The 25,372-nt window shown below is 41.6% G+C and overlaps 1 protein-coding gene across 3 annotated transcripts; it reads left to right on the top strand.

Annotated features, from left to right (window-relative positions):
• Positions 1 to 1,055: 1,055 nt before the first annotated feature.
• PANX2 (pannexin 2) lies at positions 1,056 to 24,370 on the top strand. Of its 3 annotated transcripts, XM_053978912.1 has the most exons (5): positions 1,056 to 1,205; positions 1,597 to 1,887; positions 19,242 to 20,693; positions 21,661 to 21,734; positions 22,561 to 22,644. In XM_053978912.1, the coding sequence occupies exons 2-4, from the start codon at positions 1,662 to 1,664 to the stop codon at positions 21,690 to 21,692; spliced, it is 1,710 nt and encodes a 569-aa protein (XP_053834887.1). In that variant the 5' UTR covers positions 1,056 to 1,205; positions 1,597 to 1,661; the 3' UTR covers positions 21,693 to 21,734; positions 22,561 to 22,644. The 3 variants fall into 3 exon arrangements, with proteins under 3 accessions (XP_053834887.1, XP_053834885.1, XP_053834886.1); XM_053978910.1 differs by lacking the exon at positions 21,661 to 21,734 and having other exon boundaries at positions 22,561 to 24,370; XM_053978911.1 differs by lacking the exons at positions 1,056 to 1,205; positions 21,661 to 21,734 and having other exon boundaries at positions 1,798 to 1,887; positions 19,189 to 20,693; positions 22,561 to 24,370.
• The last annotated feature ends 1,002 nt before the right edge of the window (positions 24,371 to 25,372 follow it).

Here is a 25,372-nt window from a genome sequence, read left to right as displayed (position 1 = left end):
AATATCAGCAATATTTGTTTATCTTTGGTTTTTATCTAAGTACTGCCAAATATAAAATCCATAAACAAGAAGCAGGATCTGTGACCTAGAGCTTTAGTCTGAACACCATTGCTGCAGGCTATGATGCAGCACATATGGCCTCCTTTGATGCTGTGTGGTCCAGCTTTTTCCCAGAGTGTTAATGCGTGCTCCGTTCCCAGCCTGTTTCAGAGAAGGACAGCAAGATCTGGCCATCTCTGTGAAGACACCGGTCTGGACAACATCAGAGGCTGTGGGTGAAAGCTGCCCTCTGCATGTTCGGCAAGTCCTCTGCTCTTAGGCTGTTTTACCAGGTGTGGCCGACCCCAGATGTGCTTTAAAAAGACACCATCTGGAAGGGCTTTCTATCGGCAGCATTTAAATCCTGATGTGCCCGCAGATCCAAGACCTTCAGGGCCCGCTTGAGTGTGGGTTTCCCTTTCCTTCATCACTACCCTCTCTATCCCTAAGCCGCGGGATCTCCCGCGTATCCAGGCCTGAGCTGCCCTGTGCGGGCTCCGGGAAGGACAAGGGAGAGAGCCCAAGCCCCGTCCTGCCAGGACCACCCGTCCCGGTGCCGCCAGCGTCCCTCCGGCCGCCCCCGACCCCTTCCCAGGGCCGCCACTGCCCGCCGCGCTCCCGGGCCGCCCGGCGCATGCGCGGTGCCGCCGCCGCGCGGTGGCTCCTGCGGGGACGCGGGCGCCGGGGCCGCCGCCGCGACGTGTTGCGCTCGGAGCCCCGCATGGGCTGTGCCGCACCGGCTGCTGCGGCCGCGCCGCTCCCGGCCGCCCTGCTGCGGCCGCGCCCGGCTCCGCAGGCTCCAGCTGTTCGCTGGGATGCCGTAAAGGACCTCTGCGTTCCCGCAGTTCATTCCGGGCTGCTCTTGCCTCCTCCTCTTCCTCCTCCCCACGGCTGCGAGCCCCTTCTTGAACTGCTCCGCACGCTATCGCTGTTCGGTGCAGGCGGGCATTTCTATGCGAGCGCCAGCCGCCCGCTGCTGTAACGAGCATCAGCACATCATCCACCTCTCGCTCCGAAACCGGAGCGATTTCATTACTTGTGGTGGTGCAGGCACCATTTTTCGGCAGGAAGGTCCAGTGTAAGTTTATTTTTGGCTTCTGCTCGTCTGTACCGGCCGTCGGTTTTGTTCACCATCCCCCGGGAGCCGAGGGAACCGAAGTTGCCAGGTAAATGCCCCCTTCCTTGTCTGCAGCACTTCGGGAGGCGGCTCCGGTCTGCCTGGTTGCATGGCTGCTGCGCCGCTGTTGTACAGCACGGGTTGCGAAGCAGAGGCAGCGCTTAATGGCACAGCTGTCACCGGGCATCTCGTGTCGCCGCCCGCCTCTCGTGATCCGGCTCCGCACGGCTGCGGGCAGCGGGAGGCTGCCGGGCGCCGCACGGCCGCACCGCGCTGCCGCTGCCGCCGGGGTCGCGGCCGCCCGCCCCGCCCGCACCGCGCTGCCCGGGCCGGCGGGGGCTGCGCGCTGGGCGGCGGGGCCGGGGGAGCGCACGGTGCCGCTGCGGCAGCGCGGCCCGGCCGCGGCCCCGCCGTCACCGCTGTCGGTGTTGTCCCCGCAGGCCGGGCGGGCGCCGCCCGTCCCCGGGGAAGCCCGGCGGCGTGAGGCCGCCCGCCGCCGCTGCTTATGCAACACATCATCGATAACCACCCCGACATGGCCACGGCGCTGCTGGCGGGCGAGAAGCTGAAGGAGCTCATCCTGCCGGGGCAGCAGGATGACAAGGCGGGCGCGCTGGCGGCTCTGCTGCTCCAGCTGAAGCTGGAGCTGCCCTTCGACCGCGTGGTCACCATCGGGACCGTCCTCATCCCCATCCTCCTCGTCACCCTCGTCTTCACCAAGAACTTTGCCGGTAAGGGCGGCAGGACGGGCAGGGTCGTGTCCCAGTGCATGTTGAACGAGACCACTGGTGCTGAGCTACCAGCCAGCCTCGCCTTGGCGGGTGGGGACAGCGGCAGGGCGGCAGCGGCCACTGCCTAAGAGCCACTTGTGCTCGGGGGGGGGCCGCTGCCCCTCGTCGTGGCGAGCAGGACAGTGGTGTTACCTTGGTGGGCAGGGGAGTGGTGTCGCCGTCCGGGCCGGTCCCTGACGGGCACAGCTGCTGCCTCTTGCCTTGGCTGGCAGGCGAGGGGTGGGGAGGTGTCCATTGCCCAGCAGCAGGTGAGAGCTGGCGTGGGTGGCAGAGCAGGTTAATGCTCGAGGTAAATCCTGGACAGGTCCTGAGCTGGACCCTGGTTGATGTCAAGCATTGTCCTGATGTTACTTCAGGCGTCTACAGCGTGAGTGTTAACTGGCCTACCAGGGAGAGGCTGATGCTTTCGTGGAGACTGATACTATATATGGAACCCCATGCAGTGCGCAGATTGTGACAGTGGAAATCACTGGTATGTTTCTGCTGAGGGTCATCTGGCATAAACTGGTAACAGTTTAAAAGCCTGGTTTGAGTGCCCATCACCACTAGTCTCAGAAGGTCAAGTTTTGGTGAGCCTTGAAAATTACTGATCCAGTAAACTGTTATGACACCTTTTGGGCGACTAACATATGTGTAAACATTGTTTTGCTGTGAACGAGATTGTATTGTAGGCTTGATGAGTGTAGCTGCCAGTGCATGAAGCTCCATACTGAAAATCCACGGGAAATTATTAGTGCTTTAGTGCTTTAATATGCAGGACTGACCTGGCAGTCTGTAGCTTGTGAGGTTGGTGAGAATTGGCTGTATTTAACCAGTTTAAACATACCAGGATCAGGCTCTTGCTTTGCATGCTGCTTTGGGATTGACTTCCAGACCTTAATACTTGTTTTCATTATGAGGTAAAGTTAAATCACCTAGAAGTATAACTGCTTGCAAATGGAGTCTGAAGATTTTTCTTAATTATATTTAAAACTTTTTTCAATCTACCTCAATTTTTTAAAAAAATAGTTATATAGCTCAAGATCTTCAGCCACAGTTAATTAGAACCTCATCTTTTGGATGCTCTTCTGGAGGTATCTTAGAGAAACCATGTTTACAGGGTACATGAAAACTGGCTCTTCATAGTAACTGAAAGACAGGTTTCAAGGTCACCTTTAAGGATCCTCTGTGGGATGCAAAAGTTTTGTGATCACTTCCTCTGCAGAGAACTAAGCTAATAAAAAGGCAATCCTACAGCAGCTCACGAGAGTGCATGCTTACATATATGCTTTCATACTGTTTGAGATGTACAGATTGGAAGCTCAGTAGACCTGAAGACAGCCTTGGATGCAGGCAGGGTCATGCCCCTTTCATGTGTGTTCCTTGATATAGTGCAAGATTGCTAGCAGAAGCCCCTTGAAGCCTCTCTGCTTGGTCAGACAGGCACTGTTGCTCCATATGAAGAAGTCACCTGAGGCTGCAGATCATAGAGAAGTATCAAGTCTGAGACTCAGATTTATGCAGTGGATGTCCCTCTGCAAGGCTAAACTGTAGTCCAACACATACAGAAGAAAGAGGGGCTATTGAATTTGCTCACATCTGCCTATATTTCTGCTGTTAAGTTTATTTTGTGCTGTGGAAGACTATTATCTAGGCTCAATTATCTAGTTGTGTTCCAGATTTGTTTTTCAGAAGGACTAAAAGCAATGTCACTTATGTCTACTTATGCGCTGTGTATGCTGATTTAACCCAGTAAGATAGAGAGCAGTAGCCTATTGTGTCCTGCCAGGACAAAACATATAAGGTAACACAGAAAACACCCTTACATCTCTGGGAAAACATGGGATAATGTTCTTCTCTTATATGATGTCATGTTTGTTCAGATGGTCTGCAGTTAGAAAAATAATATGGGAAAAGGAAAAAATCGTGCAAGAGAATGTAATAGGAAAAGTCTAAGTATCTAATAAAACTAAATAGATATTTTTTTAAGCTTGAGTTGAAGAGTTCCAGGTTAGTGAATTCAATTCTCCTTCCACAGAGTTCAAGAGCAAAACTTAGATTAATTTTAATATGATCTTAATCAGATGTTCCTCTTTTAATGAAATAGTATTTACTCAGACTTCTTTGCTAAGTCAGGCATGTCCAGAGATATTGACCCTGGTAATAACAGTAGTTCAGTTGGATTCATGCTTACTACTGATTCTACAGTTTGTGTTGTTTCACCCATACACTGTCACCAATCTTGAAAAATATCTTTGTTTGCTTTGGATACTGCTTCTTCTGTGCAATTTAAATAGTAGCTATGCAAGTACAAAGTTTGCTGATGAAATTGAGTAAGGTACCTATTGCTGTTTGGTTGTGAATATCATAATAGCTTCCCAAACTTTGCTTTGGGCCCTTGTGGGCTTATCTGATGCCTGCCATTATTCCTCACTCTGTTAATGATATCCAGTGCAAGCTATGTGAAGATACCACCATGCCACTAAACTGAAAACAAGCCCCTTTTCTGGGGTCTATACCATCTTACTTAATCAGTATTGGTAAAGCTTTTGGAACAATGGTGTGTGCACTCGAGACATGAAAATGTAGTTGTCTAAAAGCAATGGTTTCTCACAAAATTTTTTTGCTGAGGATTGGAAGAACCCTCATGATCAGTGGGTAGAGGAGATAGAGCCACTTATCTAGTTTGTGTGTGTGCAAAGTGTAACTGAAAATCAAGACCAACTGTACAGTCTGTCCAACAACTCTAGTGAGAATTGGTCAGGCAGGGTGGGTGTCCTGCCCTGGGGGTGTGCAGAAGGCACCCCATCATCATGGGAAGCCTGGGAGTCCCCAAGCAGTAGTAAGTCTTCTGTGGCCAGAGCCTGCAAGGAAGCACGTATGAAAGCAAAGTTCAGCCCTACAACAGAGGACAAAGAAAGAGCATGGTGTTTATTTAAAAGATTGTAATTGACAACCTTAAAAATCATTATGTCTGTAGTATAATGTATTGTATATTCTATTTTGCCTGTTGCTGCAGATAAAGCTACTTAGTTGATTATGTTGTTTTAGTGCCATGGGCAAAGTCATTGTTTAGGTAAATGCATGTGCTCTTCATGTAAGTGATTTGTTTGCCCTTGAATTGGAGTGTTCTGATCTTTACATTTCTTTTAAGTAATTAAATGACAAATTACTGTTTTAGTAGCATGAGGCAAGACCTAATTGTTTAGGAGATACTATGCCAATATTATGAAAAAATCACAATTCATCTGAACTTAATGTATTATAAAAGACTTTGAATTAGATATTGTGCTTTGCTTCTATTACATGTATCATAGAATGGTCATAGAATGGTTTGGGTTGGAAGGTGCTTTAAAGATCATATATTCCAACTCCCTGCCACAGACATGGATGCTTTCCATTAGACCAGGCTACTCAAAGCCCTGTCCAGCCTGGCCTTGAACAGTTCCTTGAAGAGATAGGACATCCACAACTTCTCTGGACAATCTGTTCCAGTGCCTCACCACCCTCACAGTAAAGAATTTCTTCCTTGTGTTCAGTGTAGAGCTACTCTTCTCCAGTTTGAAACCATTGTCCTGAGATACAGGCCCTGCTAAAAGTCTGCCCCCATCATTCTCAAATACCTCCTTTAAGTACTGAAAGGCCTCAGTATGGTCTTCCTGAAATCTTTTCTTTTCCAGGCTGGACAACTCCAATTCTCTCAGCCAGCCATAGAAGTTCTCCATCCCTCTGATCATCTTCACGGTCCCTCTGGTCTTACTTGGGCAGATGTTTCCTGTGCAGAGGGCTCCTGAGCTGGGTGCAGTACTGCATGTGGAGTCTCATGAGAGTAGAGAAGAGGGCTCTCAGCCTGCTGGCCACACCCCATGTTGTGCAGCCCTGGATGCTTGGTGTCCTTACAGTGGCTCGAGGTGGAAAGGGGAGTTGTCATCCCTGGTGTGCTTTTGCTTTATAAATCAATCTGTAACATAGCTAAAATGTATTGGGAGATAAGGTTTTGTTTCCATACTTCATTACTAGATGGCAGTGCATTTGGGGTGAAATTGAGCTCTCTGCAGGAGGAAGGCAAAGGGCAGACACACTACTAGGATGTGCTCCTGAAAGTTAAATCAGGCTGCAAAGGAGGCAGTAAGAGCTTGACCATTGATTTCAATGGGGACAAGAGTTCACTCAAATGTCTGAAGATATGATTCTTGCACTGGCCCCCACTTCCTAAAGGTTTTTCACAGGAGGAAAGAAAGTCATGTAGCTAACCTCCTACAGTGTAATTTCTGAGTCTCCTAATTCTCCTTTGTTTTCCAAGCAAACCAGTGTGATTCCACCGCTAGAAAGTTAAAATAAATCCATGAGCCATATTTTTACTGAGCGTAAGATCATCATAAAGTCATCTAAGAGCGATATTCAGCTACCCAACACAAAGAAAGCCCACATGAGCACTACAAAAGAAGAAAGAATATTATTTCTCTAAAACTCAACCATGAATGGACTTCATATAAAACTGGCATATTCTCTATTTAGAGGCCAATGTTTGATGACCTTGAGGATAATAAAAGTTTTGAGGCATTTTTCTGTCACCTAGTGGATGGTATCTGTATTTAATTATGAGTTTTCTGGTTTCCCGGAGTCAGAGGGCTCTCAGAAGGCAGCATAGGCTGAAGGAAACCTCTCCAATAGCAGTGTCTTTGTTGAGGTAACAATGCGTGCAGTGAGTGGTCCCAAGGGAACTTTGGTTTGCTCTGGTTTTGTTTGAAAATTGCTTTAAAGATAACGACTACATTTTTTTATTTAAATATGAGAGCAAATGTGTTTGAAATTCTGTCAGAACAGTCACATAACCCCCATCACACCCTATATAGTCCTAGGCATCTTCTGGAGCACTCATGCAGATGTGTATGCAGTGCTTTGCAGAGATCCATGCTTGTATTTGACTCTCTGAAAGTTGGATTTCTCATACTGAGCTTTTTATTTCCTAGCAGTTAGTTATTCTTGTGCAAACTAGAAATAAAATACAACCAGTATGAAGCTCAACACAACCAGCTCAGATTTGATAGCACTGTGCTGTCCCAGTGTATGAATAGGTGACTATACCAGGTACTGCCTGGTGGTAAAGCAAATTTTATGTCTGTTAGTATAGGTTGTCACTTTTGTGTTTCCATTTTAGCTGCATTGAAGCCTGCTGGATTGTTCCCTTTCCTATGATAAAAGTTTTGGGATTCTTTTTATTGGAAGTGTTTCTTTGTTAACCTAAGTCAGCCTTAGGTTAATATTTAGTGAAAGAAATGGTAATACACAAAACTTAATTAAATTTTAGAAGGTAAGGATTTAAGGTACATAGTCTTGGTCCAGCTGAGTCTGTGTTGGTTTTCAGAAGTGGTTTTTAGTTATAAAGTTTCAGTATCTCTTGTCAAGGCATGGTCAGTCTGGAATGGTATAGCTATAGATAAACAAGATTAGTCCATCAGCCTTTCCATTTTCATTTCCTTTCCAAAATGCACAGAATGTGGAGTATTAGATTGCCAGTTTGAGGTGGGTCTGTTTGATGTTCTATGTTTTTTATCCTTCACTCTCCCTGGTTTTGCCATAGTATCAGTACACACAAGCTGCAGCCACAAGTAGGATGCTGCTGTGTCTGTAGGACACATGCTGTATCCTCTCCTCCATGACTGGCAATGGTGCTACAGCAGCAGGTGGCAGCCTTTGGTATTGAATGTCTCATGGCATTTGCTGAACTTTCAGGACTCTCTTCTATAATCCAGTAGATACAGAGACACTTGGCTTTCATGATGTGCTGCTTAGTTCTTTTGTATCACTTAATGGTTTTAGTGAGTGGTTTAAATATTCCAGTGTTGTGCTGGGTTGAGAAGCAACCCCATCAGTAATGTCTGTGGGAAGTTCTCTCCGTAAGGGACCAGAGAGTGGTTGGTTCCAAAGGAAATTACTTTGCTGGTTTTGTTATCTTCACAATATTGAAATATTTTGGCTTCCAAGCTGATGTTGTAATAGTATTGCTAAGTCATATCCCTCTTGTACAGTGCCTCATACTCTCTATTCACAGTGAATTATTCTTTCCATATTGCAGTCATGTTTGCTTTTCCAACCCAAGCTGTTAAATGCCGGTACTTTATTAAAATAAAGCAAAGCATTCATCCAGTTGATTTTTATACTTTAGTCAAAAGCCAAGCTTTGGCATTGGTTTTCATGCTAGGTTCTTAAAACAGTGCCTACAAAATACAAAAGAGGTTGCTCAAAAATACTGTATTTCTGTGTCTCTTAGCAGTTGTCTAGTTCAGCCCTCTACCATCCTTCTGCTAGAAAATTTTCATAAGAAAGCAATGGAAGGAAACAGTGTTTAATGGCTGAAGTGTCAGTTCAAGGTTTTGTGTTTTATTTTCTGATTTGTAATCATTTGCATAAGCAATGCTTACATTACTGTGTAATACAGTATACACATGAGTTCAATGTCTTTTTCAGCTTTCACCCTACAGTATGTTTGAAATAGTATATATATATATTTTTATCTTATGAGATGGAGTTTTATTTTGTTTTTCTGGTCACTTTTCTAATTTGTATTTCTGTTTTGAATTGTGTCAGGATAATTACATATGCTTATTTAGGTGACTTACCTAATAGATGGCTTTTGATCTTACTTTCAATCTTTTCTCTCCAACTGCACTTAAAGAAAGTGAAGATGGCATTTTCCCAAGTGACTTTGTTAGTGCTAAGAGTATAGAGCCAGATTGTTTAGTGTATGACAAACTGATGACACCAGTGCAGAAATTGTTTCTGAGGTGATATTAGCAGAGAAAAGAGAATTTAAGGGCCCTTTACACACACACAAACTCGAGATGTGCACAAGATACACTAGCTGGGACTCGGTGAGTTCTGATCATTTAAGGATTTGCAGTTACACAGATAAAAGGTGAATAGAACTGTATTCTTGAGGAAATACATGAGCCATGCATCATTCCACTGCAGTTCCTAGGGACTGCAGATATTTTTTCCGTCATAAATTCCATTTCTCAGACTTCATCAATACACATACATCATCATTTTTTAATCGTGTCTTTAATGACCTGTGTTGTGATGCACTAAATAGTTATTTAGTTGTTTTGCACTGGGTGATTGAGAACTTGCACTGGGTAGTTTTTCTATTGCACTATGTCACATTGGTCTATTCCACACACCTTTCCCCTCCCCCCCAAGCCTCAGGTGTGATGGGCTCTCCCTGACCTGCTCCCCCCTCCCCTTCTCCTCACCTGTGTCCCATTGGATGTGGCCCCTTGGTTCTGCCCCACCCATTTTTCCCTGGGCTCAAAACCCCCTGGGAGGACACACTCGCGCTCTTCTTCTTCTGGACGTCACCAGCAGCCTCGGCCTCTGTTACCCCTGAGGTGTCGCCTGGATCTGAGGTGGCTCCTGACAATAAACAGGATTTGGTCCTGAGGAGAAGAGCGCCTTTCGTCTTTTACCTGTGTCCATGTAGGATCCCCACCCCGTGCTCAGAGGGGACCAAAAGGGAATTCCTACAGACCTGTTTGCATTATTAACCCCTTCATTTTTTCAAGTGTCATATGTGGGAAGAGGTCCAAAATACGGATGAATTTTAGCTTACTACATGCTTTCAGATAACCCACAGATGGTCAAAAATATTTTTGCTTAAGAGCTACTTAATTTATTCATCTTTGTCAGAAGGAAGCCTTGTGAATAAATAAAGAGTAAGGTCAAGACTGTTTTTCAAAGCTGCCCTGAATTATTTGAGTTGTCTCTAAACTAGATAGAAATCATGCATCCATGATGTAGAGGAAACTTCAGCTTGTGTGGTTTCTTACATCTATAAAAGTCTTCAGGAAGAATCTGCATCATCACTGAGTTCCTTGGGTCCTCTCAGTATTAAAAATAGCTGCAGTGGACACCCTCATTACGTGTATATGTTTAATTACAAAAGATGAATAATTTCACAGTGGACTGGCATAGCTCTTGTAAATTTCTTCTTTTTCACATGATACAGGATTTACTCTAAGAAAAACACTGAAATCAGGATGCAAATTTACATCACTGGGGGTTTTGTCCCAGTCATGTACTCTTGCATTTGAATGGGGAAGTGCAGCTGTTCACTATGATAGCAAGCTTTGGGGATTTGTTTGTTTTTATTTAGTGGCACCAAGCCTATCATGCAGACTCAAAGTTCATGGAGTAATCCTGCAGCCAGGTGCTGAGATGTGTGGTGTGGTTTTTGCAGCTCAGAGCTCAGTGTCTATTTCTGGAGCATTTTAGTTTTCTGATGAAGTAATTATTTCACATTTTGAGATTGAGGTACCTTATCTTCTGTGAGATTGTGTGAGATCCGTGTTTTCTTCAGGAGGTCAGGAGACCTCCACGCTGGAAGTGGCAGAGCCCTTGGGAGCCTCAGGTGGCGGATTGTTCTGTCTCTTCTGTGATGAATTAAAACAGTTCTGATACTTCACAAAACCCAATTTCTCTACACATGGAGGAACCAGTTTCCCAAAAGCATTAGACCAGCCATCTCTGCCCTCTAAATACTATGTTACTAAAATAATGTTATTACCTAATGAGCTAACTGTTGGCCCTTTTCTTCTTTTTCAATATCAACTTCTCTGGGTGCTGTGTTTATGCCAAGAGGTACTTAATACAAGCCATCTTTTTAATTTCTAGTCATTAAATAATAATAATGCAATAGAACAAATGTGCTATTTTCTGTTGCTTCCTGTGGTTGGATTTTGTACTTGATCCTCGATTTAAGAAGCCACCACGGTTCATGTATCATAAGTTCCACTGGATTTTCATGATTCATTTCATTTCAGCATTTATTCTTGCAGTGTACTTCAGGTGTTACTGCAGTCCACGTTACCATACTGTCTGAGTGCATGTAGTTGCTTTGGGGTTCCATCCCTAGTGGGCAGTTTTTGACCTTTGCAAAACATTAAAATATTATTTTCACACCTTACTACTTCTCCTGTGTAGAAGATCTGAAATTCCACATCACTGAAATTCCACTCACCTCCTCATGTAAGCACTAATTTTAGAAGTAAACATTATTCAGATCTCTTTTGTAGGACTGACTGCATGGCTGAATTTCGTTAATTATTTTTAGATTAAGACATTCCTTTAAATTCAGATCTAACCTTCTCTCAAATCTTGGAATCAATAGTCCAGTCACTATAAATAAGCTCTCTTTTCAGTGACTTTAGCACCTTGCTGCATGGCCACCACATGGTAGAGGGCAGCTCGTTGAGGATGCATTCCTGTATAGGAGCAGCCTAAGGGATTTCATCGAAGTGTTTCTGCACCTTCCTCGTAACAGTTGCTATTTCCAACACACCAGACAAGTAGGAGTAGGTGTCTGTTTTTCCTGACTAACCTGGGCAGGTGTACAAAGCCTTAAGCCTCAGATGGTCAGTAAGGGTGAGCGTACCAGCTACTTTTAAAAGAGCCAGTGCCTATTACATACAGGAAATATGGTTCTGTAAATTCATATATACACTAGGAAAGTGCATTGTTAATTCATTGATTCTACAGATCCAAAATATGTGCAGCTCAAGCAGCAGTCCTGCAAGGCAAAAAAGACCCAAATTGGAAATACAGGGAGACCTGCTGCTACCCTTGCACTTCAGTTACCCTTGTGGGTGATCCATTGCCAATCAATCTTTGAAATTGCTTATCTACATCTCACTCATTATGACTAATCCTTACAGAGTATAGGTCAATAAAACTTAATAGCAGCAGTGGTTTCCTGTCTCATTTTTTTAGGGACTTTCTTTTCAAGATTTTTTTCTTAAACAGGACAAGTGGTTTCAGAGATTGGGCAAAAAAGGCTTACCTGGCCTTGCTGATCATGGAGAAATTTGTACCTTAGGAGGACTTCATGGGCATGGAACTTGTATTCAGACTGGAAAGAATATTCCCTAAGAAAGGTAAAGGTATTGTCTTCTTTTTCTGTAAAACTAGTAATTCTTAATAACTAGCTTGCTAAGTTAAGGCTTAGTTTGATGAATTTTTTTTTCTCATCTATATGAGTAAACTCAGTGAGTTAAATAGGACTGTATGACACACAAAATTATTTTCAGGGATCCATCCTTACACTGTACTAATTTCTAACCTTTAAATATCCTTTAAATAAAGTATTTGAAATAAACTAGTTAAATTGAGTTTTTCCTTTTGCTGACAGTTAATTTGGGTATTAGCTAGCATTTGTTAAAATCATTCGAAGCAGAATTACATATTCCTTGTGGGCTGTGTGACTGGGATGGATACTGTTTAGATAATATTTTACTTTCTTAGACTACATTTTCAACCTCAGTAACCTAAATGTCTTTATTCATTTTTTCCAGAGAGAAGAGGATCCAGGACATTTCTTCTTTTCCGTTTAAAAATTGCTGAAAAAGTACTAAATAAATTATTTCTGTTTCTAAAAATAAACAGTTTGCTACCTGCTTTCTTGTGCAATCCTTTTAGTACCCAAGATGAATGAGGCATGTATGTCAGATTGCTTACATGTATGTGCCACAAAGCAGTATGATAAGGAATACCTTTGTTAAATATTGTCATTTGTTGCTGAATTCAGGGAGTTTCTAATTTATTTTGTGTATTAGAAATGTGCGTACTGGGAAATGATGGGCAGGGAGATTCAGAGATTCTACCTAAATATTGAATTTCTCCTTGGAGACAAGTGGAGTGGACTGCACCAGGAGTGTTTCAGAGATCTTGACTGGATTGCCAGCTTATCTTCAGAGGCTGGTTGGGCACAGGAATGAGGATGATTTAGAGCTCTCTTCAAGAGGGCAGAACACGAGTTGCTACGAAGCACTAGGCTAGTTTGAGTCTGCAGTATATTTTACTCAGTAAGTATAGTTATCAATATACTTACTTACCTGATACTTAGCTTGGGTCTCCAGCAAGAGTGTTTAGGCACTTGTCCAGAGGCTGGGATATCCAGGCTGTGCAGCAGCACCTAATCACCAGTTCTGCTGCCTGCACCCTGTGTGGGGTAGTGGCAATCATGCTGAATGGTAACTAGATCCTTGAAGAAATCTTCACACAAGAGGCATACTTACCTTTGCCTTGAATTAAATTTTTTGCTTTGCAAGAATTTTCATATTTTTTTACATTTCTGTATATTTTCTCAAAACTGTTTCATTTTTTTCTGTCTGCTGTTGGAAAATTGTACTGTTTCTTTTGCTTTACTCAATTATTGCACTGGAATGCTAAATAATGCATTTCAGTGGGAAGATTAATGAAGTGTGATTTTTTTTTTCTGGAGTAAATTCTAAAAGCTGGAGGTCACAGGAAGCATTTACAATTTGTTACATGGTTTATATTTTGACAAATATACTTTATTCTACTGGGAATGCAGCAGGTATGAAAAATCATTTGCCCTGTTATGTAGGAGCATATACTGTTTATTATTAATATTTTCATTTTTTTTGTAATGCCTACCAAAGCACTATAAATGTGTTGTCCACATTTATTTAAATAACTTTTGCTTATAATAATATTTTAGAAGCTTTATAACTACAGCATCAGCTCTTCAAAGAGAGATGCATATGCCAGATTTTATGCACTGTGAGTAATCACATCAACTTAACAGAAATGCCCAATGCATGCAGTTGCTTAAGTCTTTTCAGAAGCAGGTCTGACTTTTTACAGCATTGAATGCTAAGAGATTGTCACTGTCACCTTTATTTGTAAGTGCTGAGTGTATTAGATGCAATTCACTCACTTTCCCAGGAAGACTTGTAAAATCTTAGCTTTGAGTAGACCATGGAGGGTGATGTGTATCTGCAGTTTCACTGTATCTTCTTGACAGTGTCATTTTAGGCCACATTTCTTGCAAAGTGTTTCTTGTTATAGATGGGCAGATAGATGCACACGTGTATGCACACGCACACAGCCTCCTTGGTGAGCTGTGCTTCTGGCATCTCTTCCTTCTGTTGAGATGCAATCCTGAGGCCTGAGCTCCAGCCACATGTATGTCTGTGATAGCCTTCTAGATGTATTTTACTGGATGTGTTCTTAATGCAACTGGCCATTACATTCATTTTTTGAAATGGCTGTTTCTCAAAAATTAAAAAAAAATACTGCTGCAGGGATCAGCCATTCTTGCTGGACATGACCTAAAGAAGATGAAAATTCACTTTGAGGACAATGAAGCATTGTCCCTGCCTGAGCAGGATGCAGAGGCAGGTTGAGTAGCCTCTGTCTTTGGAGGTTTTCAGACTGACAAAGCCCTAATCACGGTGGTGTGAAATCAGTCCTGACTCTGCATTGACTGGGATGTGGGACTCAGCATTTCTATGATTTTGCATTGGGGTATAATTTCAGGAAATGGTCTAGGAACTGCAGTCATGACATTTTTCCTCTGGTAACTCCATTTCCACGTCTGAGATTCATTTCTGTAGTAGGAAGTTTTACAAGGGTTCCAACCCCAAACCTTAGCATTCTGGCCCCTTTCCTGAGGAATCCAGAACCTGGAGTATTATAACTCCAGTTTGAAATTTAGCAGGAGATTTATTTTTCTAACATATTTTCATGCCTAGCACTTGCAGCCTGAAAAAATGGTGTTTAATTCAGGGCCTCTCTCTCAAAGAGAGGCCCTGAATTAATATATATTTAACTCTCAATTAATACTATTTAACTCTGAATTAATATATATTTAACTCTCAAAGCTCTCAAAGTTGAATATATATTAAAGTATACAGAGGTTGGGAAATCACTGAAAGGAGGTGGCTGACCTTGGATTAGGAACAGTAGGAGTGGGAGGGTGTGTCTGCAGGAAGCCCCCAAGCATTTCTCCAAGCCTTTTGTAAAAGCAGCAGACTTGACAGCTCCTAGCTTCAGTACTTTCACTTCACTCCTTTCCATACTGTCCGGATTCTTTCTAAAGAGTTTTTTTGAGCACAACCCCTTCCTTTATCCCTCTCCCTACCTTGAGTGTCTTCTGCAGCCATGCACTTTCATTCCCCTGAGGTACGACTCCTGTACCACAATACCTCCCTCAAGTCACTTCTCTCCATTTCAGAAATGCTAAAAATGATGGGATAGGGTGAGATGTTGCAGAATTGAGCATGTGAAAAAACTTAGCTGCCAAGGGATTTTAATTTCTCAAGTGGCATAACACAATCAGTTATATAGACAACTAAGTAATTCTGTGTTATTTATTTCATCTTGATTGCATGTCTGAAAAATGCAGTCAGATCTCTCTCATACCTTATCCTAGAGGACAGTTCTGCAGATTTCTAGAAGCTACTTAGGTGCATACTGAGCAGGATAAAATGTATTTATGTACAATTGCTGAAAACATCTGACATGTTGAAAACAGGGAAATGAAGCTTCTTAGCATGCATGTTTAGGCTTATGTTATTGTGAAAAAAACATCACATACTACCATCAAAGCCTTTTTTTTAATGTAGTAATTATTAGGAATATATCTTTCAAGGAGCAGAGAGACAGATTATTTTTATGGGCTTTAGACCAGATAACATTGAGAGGATGACCAATCCACTCAGCCATAATAATGCTCCCTAAGGTTTTAAAAAATTTTCTTTACAACACTTTACTTCACTGCCGTACACAATTAAACTGTGGTGTTTCAGGAAGAAGCTGTATTTCATGGTGGCTGGAATGGCTGTATGAAAAAGGACCTTCACAAACTGCATAACAATTTTCAGGATGAAAGAAGAGTATCAATAGAAACTTTCTGTATTTATGAATATAAAGTTAAAAGAAAGTGCATTTTGTATATTGCATAATCCAACATCAGAGCTGTGATTTTAACATCACTGCAACCTTTTTTTAATGCTACTTACCTATGAGGAGGACATTGTAAAACAAAAGAAAAAAAAAAATCTGCTGTGTCTTCTTGAAACTGCATTAAGCAGAGGTCTCACAGCTAAGTGAGTTATATGTGTGAGAGCAACTTGTTCCTCTGCTGTCCTCATCAGATCTGCAGTTAAGCTATACGTCACTGCCAACTTTCATAACAGGATTAGTTATTGACATGGTACTTTTCTTTTTCATTAATTAATGATGGACACAGACTGCAGTAGAGAAGAAACAGTCCCATACCCTACTATACCTGGATCAAACACCTTTAGGGTGTTTGTTAAATGCCAGGTTAAATGCTGCCACTGTCTAAGAAGTAACATTCACAAAAGCTAACTCCAAACCTGGTATGGATCCTGCTTGGCAGCCTCTTGTCAATGAAGAGAGGCAGGTTCTTTGTCCAGGCAACAGCTAAATGAATCTTTTGCTTTGAATCACTTCAGAAGGGAATTCCTCTCCTCTCAGTTGTCTGGACCATTTTCTGGGGGAATGAGCTTCCAAGTTTGATGCAATGCTTTGTGAGTCAAGTCCTGTGATGAGAGAGTTAAGCTAAATATCCTTGTGGAATAACTTTACCAAAATTTTTGGCATTCTCTAACAGTAAATATAGCTCAAAGATAATGCTGAGAGAGGCTGTGGCAGCCCCATCCCTGGAAGTGTTCAAGGCAAGGCTGGCTGGGGTTTTGAGTAGCCTGGTCTAGTGGAAGGTGTCCCTGCCCATGGCAGGGGAGCTGGGACTAGATGATCTTTAAGATCCCTTCCAGCCCAAACCAATCTGAAATTCTATCATTCCATATTAGAAAATACTGTTTGAATAAAGTAGTGTTGGAACCCCACTGCTCTCACTTCAATCAGTTATCAGAAGTCCCACTGGCTCCACAGAGGATTCGTTTTTGTTTGAAGGGTCTTGGGATTTACACGTCATACAATGAAAATCATGCCAATTTTGCAAATATGCAAAGAAAATACTAGACTAGTAGCAACAAGGTACAAAACATTGAGTAAGAGTGGGACACCATGCTCAGCTGGCCAAATAAATTAGAGGTCTTTTACAGCCTCACAGACAATTGGGCCAGATAAAAACATAACAGAGGAAAAGAGAACAAATTCCTCTCACGTGATGTTTGCTTTTCCTACTGTTTGGGACAGCCTCATTTTGTAGCCTGTAATGCAGCTGGTCAGTCCAAACTGGAGTTCTGAAGCTCTTTAAACTTTTTTCACCAAAGCAGTGACAATGGATGGAGCGCAGTTAGTCTCTCAGTGATCTGTCCAATGTAAATGTAAAGTGTTAAGACTTTTTCATTTGTTTCTCTTTTTTTAATTTATAAAGGAAAAATATACTGGATTGTTGTTGTATATATATGTGATTTTGGCAAAAGTCACCCTAGTTTTTGTGTCTCAGTGAAGGGACCTGAAAGAACTAATCAGTTTGTTTGATATTAGTAACAGATGCAGGAATCAAAAAATAATCCTTATGGATTTGTAGGAATACTTGCTGCTGTTTTCCCAAATATTTGTGATGTTGAGACCTAGGAGAAATGAACTCATGTATGCCACAGAAAATTTGGTTTCATATTGGAAACTTCTACTGGGCTTAGGGATACCCAATTAAAAAAAATTCTGCTTATGAGAAACATAGCATTCTGCTTTGCCTTTTTTTACCCCATGGGAACATTTTTACACAGGAATCTGTTTGGTCTCCTGGGGAATTCTACAATAAGTCTTTGATAGTAGGAGATTAAATTTTTGTATGCATCCCTTCATGGGTAGGGTTAGGAGACCATGTAATTACAAAACCAAGGGAGTCAATGAGCATTTTTCTTATTACATATGTCTGTAAGTACACAAAAATAGTTGAAATGGACGTGCTTTAAGCTATCCTCTGAGACTGAAGTTAGATCATTTTAAAATAGTCTTCAAAAATGATATTAAAGTATTTGCAGGGCATACTCACTTTACATGTTGTCTTGAGTAGCAGCATTTATTCTGTCGACTCTGTTTAAGTTGGTAGTATTAATTCTCTCTAGGTCACAGAAGAGGTTTATACCTCCACACCAAAGAACTAACTTCTGCTTTGCTCACAGGTGAAAAGTAACTGGTCAAGTAAGGAGTAATTTTTTAAGCCAGAAAGATTTTTTTACTTTTAATATTCTATTTATTGTTATCAATATGATATATTTTTTGTTTTCATTTTTATTATAAAGAGTACAGTGCCACCATGCTCTTCCAGTGAGCTGTTCTTGATCTGAAGCCAGAGCAGGCTTGTGTTCTTGAGCAATTCTTAAGTCAAGAGAGCATGCTTCCTCCTATGGGTCTCATTCTGGGAAGTTTTCTAAAGGTGTACCAGAATACTGTAAAATATATTCTCTTTGTTCTACCTGTCAAAACATTAAAACATGGTCTTCCTCTTTGAATAAGATGTCTTCATAATGGTCATTGTTTTTTGGGAAATTAATGCTGCTTTAGCTTTTACAAGTTTTTCTCTCTTTCTTTCATGTACTGCTAGAAAAAAAAAATTATCATGTAAGAACATAATTTACCTACTGGGTCAGCACCCTTATCTCAACATTCTGTTCATGATGGTAAAATACAAATGTTTAGAAGGAGTGTTAAAATAGACAAGTATGTGGTGTAATTTCCTTTGACAAACCCTTCCATCCTCCATGTTTCCAACTGAAACATTTCCTGAGAGAAAAATTGCATCACTGTGAATTTAAAAATCCTTGCTATACTTTGTCTCCTGTTACTTTGTCTGATTTCTTTCTTGATCCCCAGTATTTGTTTCTTCCGTAATACGATCTGAGGGCGAGTTGCATTTAATTAGACATTGTGTAAAAAACCCAAAGTTACAGTTTCAAATGTAGAATTTAATTTTCATACTGATAAATAGTTAACACACCAGATTCTGTCCTGGTCAGTCACACTTTTATTCAAGAATATTAGCTGAGAGGGATACAGTTGACTAAATCCTTGTATGTCTCAAGTTTCTTTTTTTTCTACCATATCAAATGAGTTGACTTTGTTAATAATTATTAAAAACATTGCCTTAAGCTATTTCTAACTTTTTTCTATCTAGAAGAATGCTTAGCTGGGATGAACCTTAAATTTCATCTAATTTTCAGCATTTACATGGAACATTCTCAGCTACTGGCTTTGTAGTGAATATCAGGTCTTTTAGCTTTACAGAGTTCATGTCACAGTTGCTTAGGATATTGTTTTCAGAGAGGTCATTAAACCAAAATATGTATTTCTTGCTGATATTTCTAACTCAGGCTTATTCTAAAACTTTCAGGTAAATAGTTTTGCCATAGGGTTTGCGAGGATGCATGCAGCCTGAGCTGGCTAATATATGTGGAGGGCTTAATGGTCATGTAAAAATAGAGTAAAATAAAATTTATATAATTTGAAATGTTTATTTTCCAGAGCTCCTTTTGTAGGTTAAATGCACAGCAGTGACTTTTCTCTCTGTTATACAGAGGAGCCAATATACTGTTACACACCACACAACTTCACCCGCGATCAAGCCTTGTATGCCAGAGGATATTGTTGGACAGAATTAAAAGATGCCTTGCCAGGAGTTGATGCCAGCCACTGGCCCTCCTTGTTTGAGCATAAGTTCCTACCTTATGCACTGCTGGCTTTTGCTGGGATAATGTACATTCCAGCTCTGGGCTGGGAATTTCTGGCCTCCACTCGACTGACTTCAGAGCTTAATTTTTTGCTTCAGGAGATTGATAACTGCTACCACCGTGCAGCTGAAGGGCGGGCACCAAAAATAGAGAAACAGATTCAGTCCAAAGGCCCAGGGATAACCGAGAGAGAGAAAAGAGAAATCATTGAGAATGCAGAGAAGGAAAAAAGCCCTGAGCAGAACTTGTTTGAGAAATATCTGGAAAGAAGAGGACGAAGTAACTTTTTAGCTAAGCTTTATCTCGCAAGACATCTGTTCATCATCTTTTTAAGCATCATACCAATCACATACTTATCCACCTACTATGCTACACAGAAGCAAAATGAATTTACGTGTGCACTAGGTGAGCCTCCAGACAAAACGAGCAGCTCCAAATTGCACATCCGAGTGAACTGTAAACTGCCATCTGTCCAGCTCCAGCGGATTATTGCTGGTGTAGATATCGTTCTCCTCTGCTTCATGAACTTGATAATCCTCATCAACTTGATTCACCTCTTCATATTTCGCAAGTCTAATTTCATATTTGATAAACTGAACAAAGTTGGAATAAAGACCAAGAAACAGTGGCAGAAGTCCCAGTTTTGTGATATTAATATTTTGGCCATGTTTTGTAATGAAAATAGGGACCACATAAAATCATTGAACCGTCTGGATTTTATTACAAATGAAAGCGATCTGATGTACGACAATGTGGTACGCCAGCTGCTCGCGGCATTGGCCCAGTCCAACCATGATGCCACTCCAACCATGCGTGATTCAGGGATTCAGACCATAGACCCAAGTGTTGATCCAGCAGACATTGATGCTAATGAGCAGCTCATCATTAAGAGGCCAAGGAAGAAGATGAAATGGATCCCGACTACCAATCCTCTTCCCCAGCCATTCAAGGAGCAGTTAGCCATTATGAAGGTTGAGAACCATAAGCCTGATAAACCGAAGCCCGTGCGGAGAAAAACGGCGACAGACAGCCTTATAGCTCCTTTGTTGGAGTCTGCTGCAAAAACCTCTCAGCAATCGTCCGCTCATAAGAGCGAGCCAAATGCCATCCCAAGCACAAGCAGTGAAAAAAAGCACACACGGCACTTTTCCTTGGATGTTCATCCATATATACTTAGTAGCAAAAAACCCAAACCAGAGGTTCAAGCCATCCCCTCGATGCCTACATCAAAAAGCCAAGAGGGTGGATTTTTAAACCAGGAAGAGAATGTTGTAGTGCATGTTACCTCCTCTCTCAAAGGTACAGTATGCCATAATGCCCATACCACCTTCACAGGCCATAATTTACATAGCAATCTTAAGAAACTCATGAGTTTATTGAAACTGTTTGACCTGCCTTGCTAGATTTGGGGACAGCTAGTAATCTCAAGGTTTGCAGATCTCAGAAACAGAGGTTCTCTCTCTTTGACAACTATAGAGAGGGTAAGGATTATTACAGGTAGAGCCGTACAAAACAGGCTGCAGGCTGTTGCTGTGGGTAATGTTTCAAATGTAAGCAGGTTTTCACAACTACAAATGTGGTCATGCCTTGCCAAGGAAATGAAGAGTGTTTGGCTTCCATGATACCCTTCCTGCTCCACCAGCACCTGGCTCGTTTTAAACCTGCCTTATTTTGAAGTCATATGGAAACTGCCGTGGTAGATGACCAGTACCCTGAGCAGTAATAGCCCCTTAGGGGTGTGTGGGAGACTACTAATGGCAGTTAAATCTGCCTGTGGAAAAAAGATCTCTTAGACTACCATCTCTCAGGGGTTGTCATATGTTTGTCACCTAGAAAATCAAAACTCAAGTTTGTTGACATTCTTTTTCACACACACTTTAAATTGCCCTGTGTCTTATGTGGACCAGAGGATGGATGCTCTGAAGTGTGGGTGCTGGTCAGGGATTCAGGATTTCTGCCATTCCCTTCCCATATGGCCTCACAGGAGACGCTCTTTCTGTACCTTGGTTCCCTGTTTGTCTTGTAAAGCCTGTCTCTTTCTTAACTCAAGGGAGTGTTTCAAATATATCAATAATTGCTAGGGGCTAGGATGATGAGGAAAGCCATTTGAACATTAAGAAAAGTGATAGATCAGTAAATAAACTGATAGACAGATATCTTCTTGTTTATTTTTGTAAGCTACTGACATAAGAAAGAAGCACTATGCAGTTGAAGTTACAGAAAAATCTGTATGTACTTAAAGCAATGGCTCTCATCTCATTACAAGCTAAGACCTCCCTCTGGGCTTCGACAGACTGACCTCTACCGTCACCCCACTGCCCAGCAAAGAAGTGATTTGAGGTATAAAAGTTTCTGTCACTTCCAAATCCCTATGCTCCTTAGAGTCCTCCAACTCCCCAATGTGCATGTGAGCTATTCTACAGCATTCTTTATCCAGTCACCTGCTCTGATTTCAACTCCTCAAAACTGCTGGGGTTTTCTGGTTCAATTACCTTCATCTAAATTAGTGATTGAATAATTTAAGGGCAAAAAATAATTGCTGGAGTTTTGGGGCTCTGCGACTCCCCATTCACATTAAAAATTTTCAACTTTGTTTTTGAATTAGACCTACATTGAAGTCCATCAGGTAAGGCAGACTTACAAATTCTGGAGACTTCAGTTTATGACAAATTGCTGAGTTCTTTCTAAAGACGAGTGGCTTACAATGTGTAACCACTAGTTTTTCCTATTGAAAATATGAATGCCTTTTATATTCCATCCTTTGGATTTCAATAGTCATTGCATTTGTCAAAACATTCAATCATACTGTTTAAAAAACACCGGCCAGAGGGGAATAAATATACTTTTCAGTTGTTTCTTTTCTTCATTTTACAAAAATACCATTCACATAAGGAAGCATGAGCATGCATAAAAAAGAGTGAGATTTACAAACCCCACTTCTTGTTTGTCCTGTTTCCCTGAGCTTACAACCCTGTTGTTTTGAAACAGTCCTGTTTGGATTTCTCAAAGGGTCCCAAGAAAATTCAGTTTGGGATCCTCTTCTGATCCCACTGAAATCAGTGGCAAGACTGCCAATGACTTTTATTGGTTCAGGACACTCCTCGCTGATGGACTGGAATGGTGAAAGACTACCTGTCCTTTATCTGTCTGTTTTGTTCTCTTGTAGACACCCCTCATCCTGCAAAAGAGATCCTATACTCATCTGAGACATGCAGAACTGTGCCTGCTGCTGCGGCTTTTGTCACATGCAACCACAACCATATAGCCACCACTGCTGCTGCCACCAGTATGGCTTTGAACCAGGTCAAGCCAGAGCCGACCCCTGCACTGAGCTGCAACCCAGCCCACCCTTTGCTGCACATCAACACGCTGTACGAGGACCATGAGGAGGAGGTGTCCAACATGATGGACAATGGGATTCACTCACCGACTGACCCTGGGGAGATGCTCTCCATCCCCACCCCAAAGCAGATCAGGCTGGCAACGTTTGACGAGCCGATGGCAATGGTGAGCTCGGTGGAGTACTGAGGGCCCCGGCCAGGCCCAGGAGCAGTGCTGGCCATGGTCCCCCAGCAATGCAACTCACTGCATGAGCATGGAGAGTCTTCTCACAGACTATAGCTTCTGGTAATAACACCAAACGGTTTTTCAGGATCACATCATAAGCACTGTCAGTCATTTGCAAAATAGAATAAAGAAAATCTGGTGGAAATAGACCTTTAACACTAAGACAACCATTAGCTCTAAACAATAGCTTCCTGATTTAAATGGGAATTAGCACAATTTATGAACATTAAGAGTCTAATGGCATGCCACAGCAATTTTAGTGAGTGTTTAAATCCTTTGCATTCAGAATCACTGATTAAACTTAACATGGAAGTGAGGTATACATTTTTATGGCAGCAGTTAAATAAGAGTTCTTTTCTAAGCAGGGAGGATTTTTTTTTTTTTTTTAATTCAGGATTATGAAAAAGTTATATGCAAGCAAAATTTGTGTTTGTTTGTTTATTTAGCTCACTGATGTTGGGCTTGATGAAAACTTAGCTGAAAGGGCCTTACTACCACCAGCATTTAAGTGCAAAAGATTGATACACTCAATCTCTTGCATTTATAAATGAAAATACCTGAATTATGCCCCGCCCTTTAACATGCTTATATGTTTGATGGAAGATGATTAAATTAAGAGTTTATTTTTTTAAATATATTTTACCATGGAAAAAATTACTTTAATAACTTTTCAAACCAGGTGTTACTTTTAACAAAATGTGTAGAAGAGAGTCATTGTAGCTGCTTATTTTTTCATAGTGTATTTATGAACCAGGTTAGAAACTTTCATGGGTGCTTCACTGATACAAACAATCTTACAGAGGTCATTACTAAATATCTTACAAAATATGAAACCAGCAAACCTGTTTTCAAATAACACACAGTTAAAGTCTATTAATTCAGTTCTACAGATTTGGCTAGTCCTTGTTTCAGCAAAAATTAAGGCCATGGATGACACTGAAATGACTCATGTCTAAAACTAAGCACACACTGAAATGGCTTTGCTGGATCTGGGCTCTAGTGAAGGCAGACAATAATGCTGCAGTATGTGCTATCACTGATTCAGTATTTGCCATCCTTGGCTCAAAGCACATCTTCATGCCCATCTTCCTATAATTACAATATGTGTGATCTAATAGAAAACTCTAGTATAACTAAAAGTCTATTAAAAGTGTATCATGCAATAACCATTCTCAGCAAAATTATAGTGAAACAAAAAGTGACTGTGTAAAACAATATTCCTAGCTGCATTCAGAATTACAGACTGTGTGTGTTTGCTTCAAAATTATGTATAATGGTAGAAAAAAATATGCAGCACAAATATGGGACTGAAATCTTGAGTTTATTTTTAATTTATTACCTCAGACATGGATATATTATACCAATAGTTAATGAAAATAGTACTGAAAATAAATGCTTATTATTCTGAATATTTTAATGTGTACTACTTCCTAGATTAGTGTTACAACCCACCTCTGATACAGGGAAACTGAAGTTCTTGTCAATAGATCCCTTGGGGTGGATTAGAGTGAAATTACACTGAATGACCAGTGTACATCTTTTGTGGCAAGTTTGTTTCAAAACAATTTGGTTGCACTGGAAAGGAAGTATATAGCCATTTTGGTTCTTCTCTATACAGTTATAAAAGTATGACATAGAAAATATATAAGAAGAAAGAAAGAGAAGGAAAGGACAAGAGTAGATAGTGGGGAGGAAAGATGTCACTGCCTGTGGATTCAGCAAAAAGACTTGATTGTTGCAATTTTGATGTCCATGGTTGGAGTCATCATGGCAGTCTTGATCTCTTGGGGCAAGCACCCACACAACAAAGAGTTTAACAGCTTACATACATTCAGGCTTATGTGGAATGCCCCAGTACTTCCCCCAGGGAGGGGTTTTCTTTGAGTGTCTTCTGATGGTTTGTGGCCCCTTCCAGTGACATGATTGCTTCTTTGGCCCTATTTCTGACTGTGCCAGTTGTGCCTCCTTAGGGATGAATAGCTTCAGGCCTCTGTGTGAGCACCCAACACCTGCTCTGGGAGGGAGTTTTATGCTGTCAGCCTTACTGGGGGAGAGGAAATTGGTATGATGAAAAGCATTACCTCATCTCTGCGGATAGGTTTCTTAACAGCCTTCTACCTTACCTAGCATAAAAATGCTTTGTTTAAGACATCAGTCCCACATTATGAGGGAAACAATAGCAGAGCTCAACCAGCCCATCCAAGTGAAGTTCGTCCATCACACATTGTTACATACAATGGGGATTTCATGATAAGCGGTATGTGGGACTTGCAATTTACATATGTAAAGCCACCATTCCGCCTTACATTAATTATTTCAGTTGTGCCCAGCTGCACGGCCTCTTTAGCCTGAACAGCCCAATACCATAATGGCATCAAGGCACAGGACAGGTACTGCCAACAGGGCAGAGG

This window comes from Vidua macroura, chromosome 5 (genome assembly GCF_024509145.1).
Source record: "Vidua macroura isolate BioBank_ID:100142 chromosome 5, ASM2450914v1, whole genome shotgun sequence".
In the NCBI taxonomy this organism is placed as follows: domain Eukaryota; kingdom Metazoa; phylum Chordata; class Aves; order Passeriformes; family Viduidae; genus Vidua; species Vidua macroura.
This window is presented reverse-complemented; position numbering and strand designations above follow the sequence as displayed.